Source organism: Rattus norvegicus, chromosome 12 (assembly GCF_036323735.1).
Source record: "Rattus norvegicus strain BN/NHsdMcwi chromosome 12, GRCr8, whole genome shotgun sequence".
Lineage (NCBI taxonomy): Eukaryota > Metazoa > Chordata > Mammalia > Rodentia > Muridae > Rattus > Rattus norvegicus.
The window spans coordinates 39,881,696-39,898,881 of record NC_086030.1 but is presented as its reverse complement, the minus strand read 5'-3'; the positions used below and the strand labels follow the sequence as shown (position 1 = coordinate 39,898,881).

General features: G+C 46.9%; 1 protein-coding gene and 1 long non-coding RNA gene across 15 annotated transcripts in view; one reads left to right on the top strand and one right to left on the bottom strand.

The window, feature by feature from the left end:
- Rad9b (RAD9 checkpoint clamp component B) overlaps positions 1 to 17,186 on the bottom strand; it is a 31,034-nt gene that overhangs the window by 10,373 nt on the left and 3,475 nt on the right. For 12 of the 14 annotated variants that reach the window (XM_063271562.1, XM_063271561.1, XM_039089633.2 and 9 more), the window contains 5 exons: positions 16,679 to 16,793; positions 8,959 to 9,058; positions 4,293 to 4,399; positions 854 to 960; positions 702 to 766 (listed from right to left, as the gene is read on the bottom strand). In XM_063271562.1, the coding sequence (XP_063127632.1) occupies positions 702 to 766; positions 854 to 960; positions 4,293 to 4,399; positions 8,959 to 9,058; positions 16,679 to 16,733 (434 nt within the window). In that variant the 5' untranslated portion in view covers positions 16,734 to 16,793. Of the gene's footprint in view, positions 1 to 701; positions 767 to 853; positions 961 to 4,292; positions 4,400 to 8,948; positions 9,059 to 16,678; positions 16,794 to 17,186 lie in introns of those variants that run through there. The other 2 variants (XM_039089634.2, XM_063271564.1) reach the window with 2 other exon arrangements.
- LOC134481297 (uncharacterized) lies at positions 4,700 to 12,108 on the top strand. The gene is made up of 3 exons (XR_010056777.1): positions 4,700 to 4,757; positions 5,075 to 5,178; positions 6,452 to 12,108. It is a non-coding gene; the product is annotated as an uncharacterized LOC134481297 (long non-coding RNA).

The following is a 17,186-nucleotide window of genomic DNA, read 5'->3' as shown; positions in this document are numbered from 1 at the left end:
GATCCGCCTGCCTCTGGCTCCCGAGGACTGGGATTAAAGGTGTGCAGCACCGGGGTTGGGGATTTAGCTCAGTGGTAGAGCGCTTGCCTAGCAAGCGCAAGGCCCTGGGTTCGGTCCCCAGCTCCGAAAAAAAGAAAAAAGAAAAAAGAAAAAAAGAAAAAAAAAGGTGTGCAGCACCACTGCCTGGGGCACGCGACTGCTTTTGTGTTTTTTGAGACAAGGTCTAGTAGCACTTGCTCACCTCAAACACTGTGTGGCCAAAGCTTTGAACTTCTGATCCTGCTGCCTCGACCCCCTGTGCCAGGACTGCAGACATGTGCTGTCACGTTTGGCCAAATGACCAATTCTTTTTTCTTTTTTTTTTTTAAGATTTATTTTATGAGTATGCTGTAGCTGTCTTCACCAGAAAAGGGCACCAGATCCCATTACAGAGGGTTGTGAGCCACCATGTGGTTGCTGGGAATTGAACTCAGGACCTCTGGAAGAGCAGTCAGTGCTCTTAACCACCGAGCCATGTCTCTATCCCCAAATGACCAATTCTAAAGCACCATGCTATGGCATCTTTCAAACTTTCAGTTTGATAAATGTTGCTAATAAAGTTGAAAAGGTCCTGGAGTATAACATTAACTTCACCAACCTCCAAAGGGTTTAGTTATGGGAACAAAAGGGAAGAGACCAACCCAGAGTTCTCAGGGACATACTTTCCAGGAAAGTCAAAGTAGATGGCAATGGGTGCGTGCATCACTTCTGAGAAGGTGAGGATCCCCTGCAGGGAGAGGAGCAGAAGGTGGAGATCACTGCTTTAAAAGCACTCAGGAAAGTGACTTCGACTCTGACACTGGGATTTGCTTACCTTCAGTTCTTTAAAGCAAAAGGTTATCTCGGTATCAAGTCCAACCTGAAAGAAGTCAAACTCTTCCGGGCCAAAAGACATCTCACTGTACACAGAGCTGGTTAAATCTGTTCCATGTAGGAAAATGAAGATTAAAATGAGGCATGTGCTAGCATTCAGCACAAGCATGTAACCATGAGTTAATCATAGAGGAGAGCCTTGAAGGTGGGGTTTAAGGGACACTCCACCCCTTGAGCTGGGTAGCCCTGTGATGGCTCTAGTCAGCAGGAAAAGGCTAAGCAAGGCCACGACCCGTACCCAACTTGTCTCAGCGGCCAGCATGCCCCCGTACTGCCTTCTGACCTTTGGGGCTTCTAGGTCATCACTGCCTGACCACAGCTGGTGAGGCTCCAAGTGACAACCACCCCATCTGCAGAGTCCGGAGGGTACAAAGGACGCCCCAGTTACTTTGTTTTTGGAATGACTTATTTGTTGTGGTTTGCCCTGGAGTTATCTGTATTTTGATGCTAATTCCACTGCCCTAAGGATGGCTGCCTAGTCAAGTACTCAGGACTCAGGTGACTTCACCAGAACCTTCTCCCCATTTAATTTGTAAAGTACAGGTGAGGGCAGGTACAGGATAGAAGGAGGCCTGTCACTGGACGAGAAGAAAGGATGGTGGGAGAAAAGTTTGAAGGAAGAGGAGGAGACTGGAATGGAAAGAAGAAGAGAAAGGAGGGACAGAGAGAGTAGCCATGGCAGAGAGAAAATGGAAGCTGACGTTCAGATTCCACTCTGTGTATTTACAGATTGTTATTAATGTTCTTAAGGGATGGATGTGTATTGGGCTTTGTATGTTTAGGTGGGCAATTATATCTTATCAATTGGGTCAAAGGTTATTGTGTTGTGTGTTCCTTCACGTGTAGATTTAAGTGTAGTGGAGTGTGGGGCGGCTGGTCTGGGCCACTGCTGAGTTGGGATGTGTGTGTCTGGCATGGAGACCTGCCCTGGGAACTAGGTAGGCAGAGAGATTGCTGCCGGCTCAGAGAGAGGCCTTCGGCAGTGTGATATGGGATGGAGCAGAGTGGGTGAGACGCTTTGCTGACTGAGATGAAGTTATCTACCAGATGTCTTGTGGCACTGTGGTGCTGGATCTAGTGCGGGGTAAAAGACAGCATTTTATTTTTTATATTTTTACAACAACACTTATTTACTTATTTATTTGTGTGTATGTGTGCGCGCGCGTGTGTCTGTCTGTCTGTCTGTCTGTCTAAAGTTTTTAGTGCAACAGGGTCTCATGTAGCTCAGATTCACCTCACAATTGCTATGTAGCCAAAGGTGGCCTTGCATTCCTAATCCCCTAGTCTTGGCCTCCCAGTTGCTGAGATTACAGGCCTGGGTCATCACACACAGCTAAAGCTAACTAGTGCTAAAAGGGACTATTTACAGTTTACACGTGAAATTACGTTATGCTTTTCTGATGAACTATATATCCTATGCTGTTTTAAAATACTAAAAATCTAAAACTTCTCAAAACTTTTTTAAAAAAATAAATTAAGCTGGTCTCTGTATGGCCATACTGGTGAGCACTCCCACCAGCAGAGAATAAGGTTTCTCTTTCTCCACATCCCCGCTAACATTTGTTGTCAGTTCCTGACAACATTGCCTTAGCAATACATTTCTTTTATAATAATTTGCATATATGTTGGTGTTTTGAACTTTTCTTTACAAAGCTGCTTTGGTTGGCTGAATGTGGTGGCTCAACCTTTAATCCCCAGCCCTTGGAGGCAGAAGCTGGTGGATCTCAGTGAGTTCAAGGCTAGCCTGGTCTACTCAGAAAGTTCTAGGCCAGACAGGCCCTGTCTCAAACAAAGAAAGGAAAAGACTGGTCAATACACATACATAACACAGAGGCTCTGGGGAGAGAAACAGATTCACACCGAGGAGTCTCCTTTTAACATGGCTTAGGGCTGCAATGCACTGCAGTCTCAAGTATGGAAGGTGCCTTATGGCTCCCTCAGCAAAGGCTCATTCCACAGTTAGTGTTGTAACAGAGAACCTCAGTAACAAGTCAGACAGTGGTCAGGCAACAGTAGCTGCAGTCACTCATTAGAAAGCTCCTCTGGGGCGGGGCTTAGAGCTGCTCAGCAGCCACCTCCACTCAGGAAGATCCTTACCAGCCATGCAAGGGAAGCCATTACAAAGTCACAGGTCAGGAGCCATCTCCTGAAGCTCACCTATCTACACGGTAGGCTCACGGTGACTACCTATGGAGCATGACCCAGGCAGGCCACATGGCTCCTTTTGCTTCCTTTATTCATGTCAGTAACTACACCTACCTCACAGACCAAGTGACCCCTGATGTATACTATATACACACAACCATGGCTGGACCCAGTGTAAGCCCTTCACCTTAAATACCACAGCTCCTGACTTAGCACGTGCCTCAGCAGCGGAATCTAGTGTGCGTGCACAGAGGCATGGGCGTGAGGCCCATAACAGTTCTGCAGTGCAGCAAGCTAAGCACACGGCTTTTCCTTCCACTTCTCCCAAAGCCGTGAGGAACGGAAGATCCCTAGTGCAGGCACTGCATAGAGCAAGTCCAGGCTCATCACCAGAATTCCCTTCTACACGGTCTTGGGGGGACTGACTTAGACTTGGGGAGTGCACATGTTGCCCAGTGTCTGAGATACTGTAAGGTTCTAACTCTTTCTCTTGGTGTGTAGTCTCAGTTAGATTGCTGGCTCTTAGGACAGTAAACCATGAGACACAGGCCTAGAAACCTTGACCAAAACTGGGCATGTTCGAAAGAGCCTGCAATCCCAGCTACTTGGGAAGCTGAGGCAAAAGTGCAAGTTCCAAGCCAATCTGAGCTAGTTAGGAGGGAGAACAACAGGAAGTTATTCCTGACATGAAAATATATGATTTTAATAACCACTCTTCACTTTAAAGTAACCTGAAAATTCAAAGCCATACACTTTGTGAATTGTAAATCTCCCAGACCGCCCATCAGTTTTCCACTTTTCTCTCTCTAGCTGCTTCTCAGATGGCAGCTACTCCCACACTAGCGACAGCACTCCGTGTGGAGCCAGGAAGTACATCCATCCCGTCCCGTCCCATCCCATCCATCTCATCCCATCCATCCCATCCATCCATCCCATCCATCCATCCATCCATCCCATCCCATCCATCCCATCCCATCCATCCCATCCATCCCATCCATCCATCCATCCATCCCATCCCATCCCATCCCATCCATCCATCCATCCCATCCATCCCATCCCATCCATCCATCCCATCCATCCCATCCATCCCATCCCATCCATCCCATCCCATCCATCCCATCCCATCCCATCCATCCCATCCCATCCATCCCATCCATCCCATCCCATCCCATCCCATCCCATCCCATCCTATCCCATCCCATCCCATCCCATCCCATTGCAGACATCAGCCTTACCCAGTGATTCCCCACTCGAGCTCTTGAGGCAGAAATTCTCTGGGGTAACGGAGAAGGTGACTTCCTCTTGATTCGATGTTAGAAGAGCAATGGCCTCAGCCAGCAGTCTGTAAAATGTGATGAAAAGTATCGATGTCATTTGAGCAACAGCTAAGACCTTACTGGAATTCAAGTCTTGAATCTGGAAATAAACAGGCCTGCTGGTTATTTAGGAGACTTCCTACAAAGGTCTACCTTCTTACTGTATGTTTTAAATTGGACCTTCGTTTGCAGGCCAACTAAGAGAGCTTAGAAACCTGGGCATGTGAGATGTTGGTACTACCTTGGGAAAGCATGTAGAGGCTGCAGTGTGAGCAGAATGCAGGGACGGCACCCTCCATGCCGAATGGAGGGTGCCGTCCCTGCATTCTGGTTCCATGCCATAAAGGAGACAGCAGAAGATGGAGCTGCTCAAATACAGCTGAGGTAAACTAAGCCAGAAACCCGTGTGGTGGTTTGAAATGAGATGGTCCCTATAAGTCTTGGGTGTCTGAACACTTGGTCCCCAGTTGGTGGAACTGTTTGGGAAGGGATAGGAGGTGTGGCCTTGCAGGAGGAGGTGTGACACTGGGGGTGGGCTATAAGGTTTCAAAAGACAGGTGCCACAGGCACTTAGTTCTCTCTGCCTCCTACTTACAGTTCTCATATATGAGATCTCAGCTGTCCTGCTGCCACAGTGGACTCTGACTCTCTGAATTTGTATGCCCAGTTAAGTTTTATTTTTGTTTATTTATTTGAGACAGGGTATACCTATGGAGTCCTGGAACTTTACTCATTGTGTTGACAACCCTAGCTTGGAACTCACAGAGATCCTCCTGCTTCTGCCTCCTGAGTGCTGGGATTTAAGGTGTGTACCCCATGCCCAGTGCAACCTTCTTTGATAACTGCTCTGGTCATGGTGCTTTGTCCCAAGAACTGCAAAGTGGCTAATCCACATGACAGGCAGAGGTTCCCACTCGGCCTGTGGCCTGGACGTCTGTTACTCTCCTAGACTAATTAGTCACTTCAGGGTTCTGCTGACATCCAGATGCCCTTTTATTATAGATCCCCTGGGTTGTTTTCTTTTGTTTTTTTCTGAGACAAGGTCTCCTCACTGTAGTCTAGGCTGGTCTGGAACTCAAGGTGATCCTCTTGCCTCAGCCTCCTGAGGGGGTTGCAGGTGAGAGCTGCGAGGCCTGGTTTAATTATGCTCCCTTTTGAATAACACATGCCTTCAGGGAGAACTCAAGGTGGCACCCACAGGCTTGAGGTTGGCCTTCTGCTCCCCTAGTGACCATGACACTGAGCACCTTCCTGTGCACGCTCAGGTCTCTGTGCACGCTCGGGTCTCTGTGCACGCTCAGGTCTCTCTCTGTGCACGCTCAGGTCTCTGTGCACGCTCAGGTCTCTGTGCACGCTCAGGTCTCTGTGCACGCTCAGGTCTCTCTCTGTGCACGCTCAGGTCTCTCTGTGCACACTCAGGTCTCTGTGCACGCTCAGGTCTTCTCTGAGCATTCCTAGTTGACTGCTGGACAGACAGCTCAGCAGTTAAGAGCAGCCTGATCTCGTGGAGGACCCAAGTTCTAGTCCTAACCTCCACATCTCTGCTCACAACCATCTGTAACTCCAGTTTCAGGGGATCAATACCCTCTTCTGTCCTCTGAGGGCAGGTATGCACATGGTGTATAGACATACACACAGACAAAGCATCCATATATAAACATAGCATGTTTTAAATTAAAATAAAATAAAGTTGCATTTTAACAGGACAAATAGGAACTGCAAGTTCTATCGTGCTCTCCAACTTGAGGTGTGGTGGGATAAAATCTTAGGATTTATGCAGTCTGAGTTGTTAGGCTGATGCTAGACATTAGTTAGCAGTGTATCCAGGCCAGAATGCCAGGAGCAACCATCAGGCTCATCTGGGGACCTCTCCCTTGTTTAACCGGGAGGTGTTAAACAAATGCTAAATACATCTGTTCTGAGCCTGAGCCCAGCTTTGTAGCCCAGGCTGGACTTGAGCTTTGTAGCCCAGGCTGGACTTGAGCTTTGTAGCCCAGGCTGGACTTGAACAGATGCTTCTTTTGCCTCAGCTTTCCCCCTGCTGGGACTCAAGCCACTTTTTCCTTTTGTGTTTATAGAACAAAAGAAGAGACTTGTACACTACACATCAAGCAAGGGTTTGCTCTACTGCTTTGTTACATACCCCAGACAACATGACACCAAACAAACCTGACTTTAAAAGGCAGTGCGACTGTGTAATTCAAAGGAGAAGAAATCGCCAAGCATGGCGGTACACACCTAGAGTCCTAACACTTGGAAGCAGAAGCAGAAGGACTTTTAAGTTCTGGGCTCATTTCTGGTATGAGACCCTGTCTCAAGCGCCTATTTGAAAAATCCAGAAAGTATAAACTATGAATAAATATATAGTTTTCAGACTATTAACAATGGAAATGCTGAGCTGGAGAGATGGCTCAGCGGTTAAGAGCACTGACTGCTCTTCCAGAGGTCCTGAGTTCAGTTCCCAGCAACCACATGGTGGCTCACAACCATCTGTTATGAGATCCGATGCCTTCTTCTGGTGTGTCTGAAGACGGTGACAGTGTGCTTATATATAATAAATGAATAAATAAATAAACCTTTAAAGAAAAGAATGAAAATGTATCAATTTTACCTATCAGGCTATCAGAATTTGTAAAGATTTGTTATGTCCTCCATTTAGAAGGACTCTACACCAGTCAGAGTGTGAAGTGACAAACTGTTCAGATGGTGACAGCTGTCAGAGCACACAGGAGTTTAAAGTTTATCAGCCTTTGACCCACTAACTCCATTTAACGACTCTGTTGGGCACCCTGTACCAGGGCCCTAAGGAGCCTCACTTCCCTGTCTTTGGTCCCTCCCTTCCCTGGAGTGTGAGCTGGACCTAAACTCACTCAAGGAAAACAGCAGGAGTTACGGGGCAGCAGTTCCGACAGGAGAGTGGAGGAGCCCTGAGCCCTGAGGCCCTGTCTTGGGAGCTCACTCATTGTCTGGCGTTTGTGAGGATTCCCAATAGCAATCTGCAAGTTTGGAATGGATTTTCCTGCGCTTCCAGAGCCAGGCAGTGAGTTCAGCAGTGCCTCCCCATGGCGAGTGACACTCTAATCCAAGTGGCACCTTCCTCAAACTCAGGAGACCTTGATCCAGGAACATCCGGGTGAGACCCAGCTATTTCAACAGATCCATAAATGCCTGATTTGCAAAGGCTCGGCATTTGGGGGAAATTTGTTCCACAGGAATAGATAACAGATACTAATCTGTATACTATATCGTTTCTGACACCAAAAAAGGGGAAGCTACCTAAATGTTCCCCTGTAAGGTCATCAGCAGGAAAGTGTAGCTCAGACACGCAATGTAAAGAAAAAAGCAGTTACTCAGATAAGATCGGTGTAAGTGAACTGATGCCAAGCTGCTCCCATAGCTTAAGTCTCAAAGGCAAGTCTAGGGTCAGAGACATAGCCCAGCAGGTGCAGGCACTTGCTTGCCAAGCCTGATGACCCAGGACCCATGTGCAGGAGAGAACTGACTCCTGCATGTCGTCCTCTGACCTCCGCACGTGCACAGTAGCATGTGCATTCGCACACAACCTGGGTGGTAGGGAGGTGTGTGCTGTAGGGAGAGTCACCAGGCTGCTACCCGGCCACTGAGCTACAGAGGACAGCAGAGGAGTGAGGCTCACGGTTCCTTGCATTCTTCAGTGTGAGTGCTGCAGGGAACAAGGATTGCTTTTGTAATTTAGAAAAGCAGTGGGATAGAATGTGCTTTCCCCGGTTGGGGATTTAGCTCAGTGGTAGAGCGCTTGCCTAGCAAGCACAAGGCCCTGGGTTCAGTCCCCAGCTCCAAAAAAAAAAAAAAAAAAAAAAAAAAAAAAAAAAAAAAAAAAAAACAAGAATGTGCTTTCCCCGAGACTCATGATAATTAACAGTCAATGCTGCAACTGAACTGAATGAATGACGTCCTTTCCTGGACAACTGAACTGAATGAATGACGTCCTTTCTGGTCAACAGAACTGAATGAATGACATCCTTTCCTGGTCAACAGAACTGAATAACGTCCTTTCCTGGACAACTGAATGAATGACGTCCTTTCCTGGACAATATGGCTCACTCCATTACTTAGAAAACAATAGAATAAGAAAATCAATTTGCATAAAAATGTCCCAAAGTCCTCAGGCTGTGTGTCCTGGGGCTCAAAGGGAAGCTTGTAGTGATGAAGGATCACAGTCTCTTTGGCTGCACTGAAGTGTGAAGCCAGGCATGGGTGGGGTATTTCAGAGCTCCTGGCTACTAACCTGCTGCTTTTAAGCGGCTTGTCACCTGCCTTTCTAAAGTCTCTTCCTGACAATGTCAGTGATTGTTCTAAGTCACGTGTTAGCCTTTTTAGAAGTGTAATGGCTAGGAAGCTCTAGGAGGAAGTGGGGTAAGGCAGGGTACCGGAGTGAGTGTGGCCAAAGTACAATGTACACAGCATGAAATGTCACACAGAACCCCGACATTTTTGTGTGCTGACTTAAAAATAATCTCAAAAAGAAAGGAACACTCCAGGGTGAATTGTTAGTGCACGGGGACGCTGTGTTCAGAAGAGAAAGAGCCGTCAGGAGACCCTTTACCTTGGTTTAATCATCAGGATGTTCGCACACAAGCTCTTTTCAAAGAGAATTTTCAAGGGCTGGCAGTCTTGGAAATACACATTGTGAGTTCTTTTAATACCTTAAAGAGAACAAAGCAGCCTCTTAATAACTCTAAGTGCAAAATGAACAGGCTTTAAAAGCCTGCCTTTCACAGCTAAACTAAAGCAATAAAAATTAATGTCTCACGTGGCAGGTGCACACGGCCTGCCATGGAACGTGGCCCTAATTAAGAAACGTATTGTCGCCCCCTAGTGGACAAGGAGCAACATGTCACATCTCAGCAAATTAGGTCTCACCCAGCCCAGTGGTCTCAAACTTGATAGGTAGCCAAGGATAACCTTGAACTCCTGAAGCTCCTGCCTTTACTTCCCAAGTGCTGGGGTAACAGGCATGTACCATCATGCTCAAGGACTGCAAGTCAAGCCCAGGCCTTCTTGCATGATAAGCAAGCACTCAGAAAACTCAGCCCTGAAAAGAGACGTCTTGAACATACATAAGTCAGTAACTGGCACTGCAGGTCATGGATCTACAAGGCTCTTTTTGAATATTTTATTCAGGACTAGTCTTTCTTTATAGGACTACCGGCAGTTAGACCTCTAAATCTGGTCAGTGATTTCTTTTTACTGTAGGAGAATTAGCAATACAGGTCGAGTGTTCCTGTCCTAAATGCTTGGTGTTTCAGGGGCTGGAGAGCTGGAACTATGGTTAAGAGCAGTTGCTAGACTAAGATTCAGTTCCCAGTACCCTCATAGAGCTGACAACTGTTTGTAACTCCAGTTCCGGGGTATCTTCCTGCCTCCGAGAGCACCGGGCACACAGGCAGTGCACAGACATAAATAAAGGCAATAGTCACATACATAAAATGAAATGAAAGTATTTTTAAAAGTGTTCTGACTTGGAAGGGTTGGGGGAATATTTCTAAAAACTTTATGAGTTGATTATCCCTAATCTGAAAATCAGATTGGGTTGGGGGGGTTAGATTCACACTTTCAGATCAGGGTGCTTGCTCTGTGTGCCAGACACTTGTATGCATTTTACGTGTATCTTCTCTCCTCCCTGCAGCCCTTCAGGGGAGGGAGGGACTAATCTTACAGCTAGACTGCGGCAGCACAGTGCTGAAGAGCAAACTGAAGACCTAACCAGGATGAAAGAGATGGCTTAGACCATCTTGCCACCAAGAGTGAGAAGACTGATGACTTTAAACCACACCACATGTTCGTTCTCTCTCTCTCTCTCTCTCTCTCTCTCTCTCTCTCTCTCTCTCTCTCTCTCACACACACACACACACACACACACACACACACACTATTTTTTTAAGTTTAAAAATTCTTTAAAAAGAAAATGCCAGACACCATGGCACACACCTTTAATCCCAGCACTCAGGAGACAGGTCTCTGTGAGTTCAAGACCAGCCTGGCCTGGTCTACAGAGTGTGTTCTAGGGCTAGCAGAGCTAATCAGGCCTGGTCTCAAGTAAATGAAATGACACATTTCTCAGGTTATATGTTTGGTGAAATTCTTTGCTGTTTTGTTTTGCTGAATAACAGGACTGACTGACTGATGTGGCCAGAAACTCACTATGTAGACCAGGCTGGCCTCAAGCATTAGTAAACCTGCCTTTGCCTGAGTGCTGAGTGTGCACTACTGAACCCAACGATTACTAACTTAATAAACATGCACATTTATGTATTATCAAATTTCGTTCATTTGGCTGCATAGCCAACCACTCTGGAATCGAGTTTCTTGGAACAGCAAGCACCTGTTATTTAGCTCTCATGATTTTACCGAGTGGTTCTTGAGGTCTAACGTAGGATCATCTGGGGTGAGTTCACCGTCTGTCTCTGGCCTCAGTGGGAGCAACAAGGATGCTGAGGACGTATTGTGTGATGGTTTGTATATGCTCAGCCCAGGGAGTGGCACTGTTAGAAGGTGTGGTCCCATTGGAGTAGGTGTGTCACTGTGGCTGTGGGCTTTAAGACCCTCACCCTAGCAGCCTTCAGATGAAGATGTAGAACTCTCAGCTCCTCCTGCACCATGCCTGCCTGGATGCTGCCAGGCTCCTGCCTTGATGATAGTGGACTGAACCTCTGAGCCTGTAAGCCAGCCCCAGTTAAACGTTGTCCTTATAAGTGTTGCCCTGGTCCTGGCGTCTGCTCACAGCAGGAAAACCCTGAGACAGAGTCTATCCCAGAAGTGTATCCCTGGCTTCTCCTCTGGCTGATAGAGGAGCTCCAGGGCAGCGTTGATGATGACAGCCTTGGGAGGCCCAGGCTAGGAACCTAGGCAAACCACTGCTGGCATCAAATAAGACCACAGTAAGCTGGAGCGGGAGAGACAGCGCAGTCATTGAGAGCACTGACTGGACTCCCAGAGGACAGGGGTTGAATCCACTTGATGCCAACAACCATTCACAATTCCAGTTCCAGATAGATGGCTGATGCCCTCTTCTGGGCTCCTCAAGCACGGCATAGATATATGGTTCACAGACATCTATGTAAGCAAAACGTCCGTATACATTAAAACAAAACAGTAACAAAAACAAACAAACAAAAAAGCCCACTGAGATTCAAAGTGGGGGGACAGACTCCGACTGTGAAGTGAGGGGCTACAGATGATAGAGCAACTTTTGAAGGCGACCACAGTGGGATGGTTTTAGGATATTGACCTTGTGATATAGCAGAAACTGGATGGTAAGTTGAGGTTATAGGGGATCCAGTGAGCTTGTTGGGGAAATACTAAGTTAATAAAGTAGAAGTTAGTTAAAGCAGTGCTCAAGGATGCTCTGCAGAAACTGCAGGGAGGAAAGAGTTGGTCTTGAAGATAACTGAAGGGTAGGTTTGCTGAGTGTTTGTTTTTATTAAGATGTGTTCACTAAGATTGCCTTCAATTAGGCCCTATACCCATAACAAAAGGAGACACTCACTCCTAGGACACCGCTGGCCATTAGACTCACTACTTTTTTTTTTTTTCTTTTTTCTTTTTTTTCGGAGCTGGGGACCGAACCCAGGGCCTTGCGCTTTCTAGGCATGCGCTCTACCACTGAGCTAAATCCCCAACCCCGACTCACTCCTGTATCAAAGAGCATGTTTCTATAGAGCAGTTCAAAGTGGGCAGCTGTGGGTCAGGGCTGCCATTAAGTCCTGACCCTTCATTAAGTCCAGGTTCTTTTAGCCGAAATAGCATAATTCTTCCCACCCAGGCAGGATGGCCTTGGGTAACTACAGCCCTGGAAGAGCAGCCCTGGTTTGCCCCAGGATAGCTATGACAATATTTTACATTGTAAGTCTAAGCCTCTCCATCTGTCCTAATAGCTATGAGAACCATGTTTATTGTGCAAAGTGTAACTTGGGACCATGAAACTGCGTAAGCTGATGGGATCTCTGTTCAGGGCTTGTTCCCTTTTGTATATCAGCCAGAACCAGTCACCTGCTATTATTAAGATTTTTCCTTTATTAAGTGCTGACATGATTTCTCACTGGGAAGGCAAGTTAATCTGTAACACCAGCAGAAAGCAAATCAGATAAAATCTGTGTTCTCAGACCTTTTTTATTTAAAAAATATTTATTGGGGCTGGAGAGATGGCTCAGCGGTTAAGAGCACCGGCTGCTCTTCCAGAGGTCCTGAGTTCAATTCCCAGCAACCACATGGTGGCTCACAACCATCTGTAAAGAGATCCGATACCCTCTTCTGGTGTGTCTGAAGACAACTACAGTGTACTTATATATAATAAATGAATAAATTTTTTTAAAAAGTGGTTGGTTACTCACATAACATTTGAAAAAAAGATAAAAATAAAAATATTGGGGTTGGGGATTTAGCTCAGTGGTAGAGCGCTTGCCTAGGAAGCGCAAGGCCCTGGGTTTGGTCCCCAGCTCCGGAAAAAAGAACAAAAAAAAAATATTTATTTATATGCATGCATGCATGTATGTATGTATGTTTGTATGTATGTATGTATGTACATATGTATGTATGTGCATGTCCAAGGAGGTGCCCAGGGTTAGAAGAGGGCATTAGATAGCTTCTCTAACAGGTGTTGCGCTGCCCAGTGTGGGTTCAGGGATATGGACTCTGGCCCACTGCAAAAACAGCCAATGCTCTTAACCACTGTGCCATCTCTGTGGCCGCTAAATCTTCTTCAGTATTTGTTCTTGTTTGTTTTGTATGAGGGGAGTACACATGCTATGGCATGTGTGTGGAGAGTCAGTTCACTCCTTCCACCATGTAGTTCCAGAGACTGAACTCAGGTCATCAGACTTGGCAGCAAGAATCTTTCCTTTGCTAAGCTATCTTACTGGCCCTTCGCGCCTTACGGAACAGACAGATGTTCTGTTGTTGTTCTGTTTTGTAAAGCAATGGTCCGTGGCGCTGAGCATACATACTAGGAAACATCTATACCTCCGGGCCCCTGGATGAGAGTACAGGGCATTTGCGGGTCACTCCCGTGTCTCTGGGTAAATGAGAAGATGTTTCAGAGTTTTGAGCTCTGGGATGATGTAATCCGTCCTTTGACTCTTTCTCTCTGAGTATGACAGGGTTTTTGATATTTAGCCTTGGCTTCCCTAGTACTCACTATGTAGGCCAGGCTGCCTCAAACTTAAAGTCCTCTGCTTTAGCCTTTTGAGGGCTAACTGTATGTGCCATCACTGCACTCAACAGTAGGACTTGTTTTTGTTTGTTTGCTTGTTTGTTTGTTTTTGAGACAAGGCCTCACTATGTAGCCCTGACTGTCCTGGAACTGGAACTCATTATGTAGATCAGGCTAACCTACAATTCAGAGTCCTACCTGCCGCTCCTCCTGAGAGCTGGCGTTAAAGACACCATGCCTCATCTCACCTATTTTAAAGAAAGCACCAGTTTTGGGAAAACACTAAGTTCAAAAGTTGACAAATCCCTGCTATAATATAAAAACATGTCTCTGTCACTTGTGCTGTGCTAAGTCCTGGTGCAATGTGGGAAGCATTCCATAGAAGCCGCTGCTCTTGTTATGGTCCTTGGGAGCTGTGCTCAGGTTCGTCTCCACAAAGTTCAGACCGTCTCTCAGAGGCTCCAGAGAACTCTTCAGACACCGAAACAGTTAAGCTAAGGAGCCGAGTTTTTACACAGCTACTTTATCTGTGGAGCTGTGCTTTCGAAGGCAGGGACACCTTCAGAAGTGGCTTGGCTTTTCAGTGTTCTTTTTTTAAAGCCAACAGGAAATCATTAGCACACCTATAGGTTGCAACAAAAACCTCACCAACTCCAATCCACTTTCCTGGCTACATGTGTGTGAATCAGAGCTTCATTCTGTCCAGACTCACGGAGCATTTTAGAAGCCCCTCTGTGCAGGCCTGTCTCTCGAGCTAGCCCAGAACTTACGTGATGAGCACGTTCTTCAGGGACTCTGCAGAATTGGCACTGAGCGACTCTGTGGCCAGTGCAAAGGGAGGAGCATGAACGGGTGGACGGATCTTTAGGAGGACCTCGGTCTTTTCCTTCAGCAGATGTCTGGCAACTGCCCTTCTGCAGGCTGTTTACGGTTTGAGTCAAGGTGACTCATTTACTGTGGCAGCTCAGGTCTGGGCAGTTGTTTTCTACTAGCAAAAGAACTAAGCTGACTTCACTGACTGTTACTTTCCCCCAAAAGTCCCAATCTGTATTTTTAGCGGCCAGCTGAGTATCTTCTCAGGAGACTCGTCTCAGCTGACCCTGAACAGTGCTTCTCCACCAGCTGACTGACATAAGGCTGCAAGCATACACTGCAAACATCTGCAGCCCTGGACAGAACTAGCCCAGGACCTGGCAGCATCTATGCCACAGTCCTGCCTTTGGTCCTCCCTCCCTTCCAGCTCCAGGACTCCCTGGCAAAAACCTTACAGTAGAAAGTGGTCCAGATACAGACAGCAATTAGCCAAATGGATGACAACACTGCCCCCAGGTGACCAGGTCGAGTCCAGGTTGGTCTAGTCACAGCAGAGTCAAGCATTGTGTCAGGGGATGTACAAAGTAAATTTTTTTTTTTTTTTTTGTAAATTTTAGGAAGCTCTTGGTATGGAAGAAGCATCTAGTCCCTGATGCCGAGGAAGTCACTTTGTTCTGAGTTTTGTTGTGGAGTTGCTGATGTTGTGTGCTGTGAACCAAACCCTATGAGTGAAAAATACGGTGAGGGAGGAAGGAAGAAATGGAAGGACAAGAAGGAAGAAGAGGAAGAAGAAAAGGGATGGGAGGAGGAGCAAGGAGAGGAGGAGGGAGAAAAGGAAGGAAAGAATGAGAAGGAAAGAGGAGGAAGAAGAAAAAGAAGAGGGGAGAGAAGGGAGAGAAGGCATGAGAAACAGAAGCAGCAGCAGCAGGGGCAGCAGGGACAGAACCATGCCTGTAGTGTAACTTCAAACTTTCACCCCCACCTGAGCAATGTTATTACCACTAGGCCCAGGACAGAAATATTTTCTGGGATTAGTTCTCACAGCACCACGTTTGAGACAATTCAAATACTGAACAATGGCTCTCTGAACTCCACCTGGGTGTCACGGCTGATAAACACTCACTCTGCAAAGGTTCTGTGCCCAGGCCTGTCCCTGTAAGACCTCGCTTTCTCCCCATCCGGCCTGTGGCATGGGGGCAAAGCTACCCCCAGTGTACACAGCAGAAAGGGAGGGCTCCTGCAGCTTATGTGCTCGCACAAAGCTAACAAGCCGTGGAACAGAACTCACAGCTACATTGTGTGACAATCAGCCTTGCATCTTTTTACGTACACTCCTTATGTGGTTGGTTACTACGTGGATTTAGATTCAAAGAAGGGAGAAATAATACTACACCATTAGTATAGAGAGAAAAATCTAAGGGCTATAAACGCACATTGAAGTAAAAATATATTAAGATAAGTGTAAGTCAAAATGAAGAAATATGATTCTTACAGTTGTATGGGGGTGAATAGAAGGTCACCACCTTCCAAACGACCAATCCTGAACACAGAAGATTTGGACCAATGCTATAAGTATGAATTATTTCTCTGAGTCAGGATTTCACTCCATAGGTGAGAGCCTACAACTAGTGATATTGCTACGCTGGCCTCAAACCCATGACCCTATTACCTCAGCCACTTCAGTGCTAGGTTCAGAGATGTGTGCCCTTGTGTCCAGCTAGAAAAACCAGTTCAGGTTCAATTGAACATGTGTGTAGGGGGCATGTGTGGTGTGTGTAGTGTGTGTGTGCCTGTGCGTGTGTGTGTAAGAGAGACTTAAGACCAGAGGTCGGTCTCAGGTATCATTGGGACCTGTCTACCATTTAGGATCATTATTCCTTAATGGTGCCCCTCATTGCTCTGAAGCTCATCAAAGCAAGTTAGGCTAGCGGGACAGTGAGCCCCAGGAACCTGCCTGCCTCTGCCTCTGTAGCACAGGACCACTAGCACGTGCCACCACACCTACATTTTTTACATGGTTCTGATCGTGATTTCAGATCATTTGCTTGCTAGGCTGACTGATCCACGCCTCCCGGGTTGGACATTTGAAAAAGCTGGGTTGTTGTTGTTGTTGTTGTTTGTGCATGCAGAAGAGCTTGTGCCACTTAGTCCTGAGGAAATGACGGTGGCCACCTTACTCTTCACGGGCAAAGACAGGTGCCGCACCTGCCACACTCCACCCCTGTGGACAGCCCACTTCACAGCGGTCTGCAGACTGTGTGCACAGGACTCTAAGAAGCGCGCTGCTCTCCGCCCCACCTACCATGCCTGCCGAAGAACTGGATGACGACTCTGCATCTGTCCGATCTGGCGACCATTGTACACTTCTCTATGCTTCTTTCAAGGTAATTCAGACATCTAAAGATTGGCAGGATTGACTGCAACACAGATACGTTGTAAACGTCAAACAGGCACTTAGTATGACTGTCCCACCAACTTTTTAAAAGCCAGCAGATGAAAGGCTGTGTGTTTGTAAATGGTAACAAAGTGATTAAGTCTATTAAGCTGTTAATGTTGGTATCAGGAACCGGCTTTACAGATCGCCTCCGAAGCCAGCGATGATGGTGACGTCACCCATAGGCAACAGGGACCCACGCATCTGTTGCCATGGCAATGGCCATACACTCCCAGCGTCCATTTGGTTTACCTCCCACCCTTACCTGTGAGTGGTTACGTCACAGCCTAAATAAAAGGCAGACCCTCCTTGACCTTCACCCCTCCTTTGTCTCCATAGTCCTTTTGTCCCCTTCCCCCCCCCATCCCAACCCCCA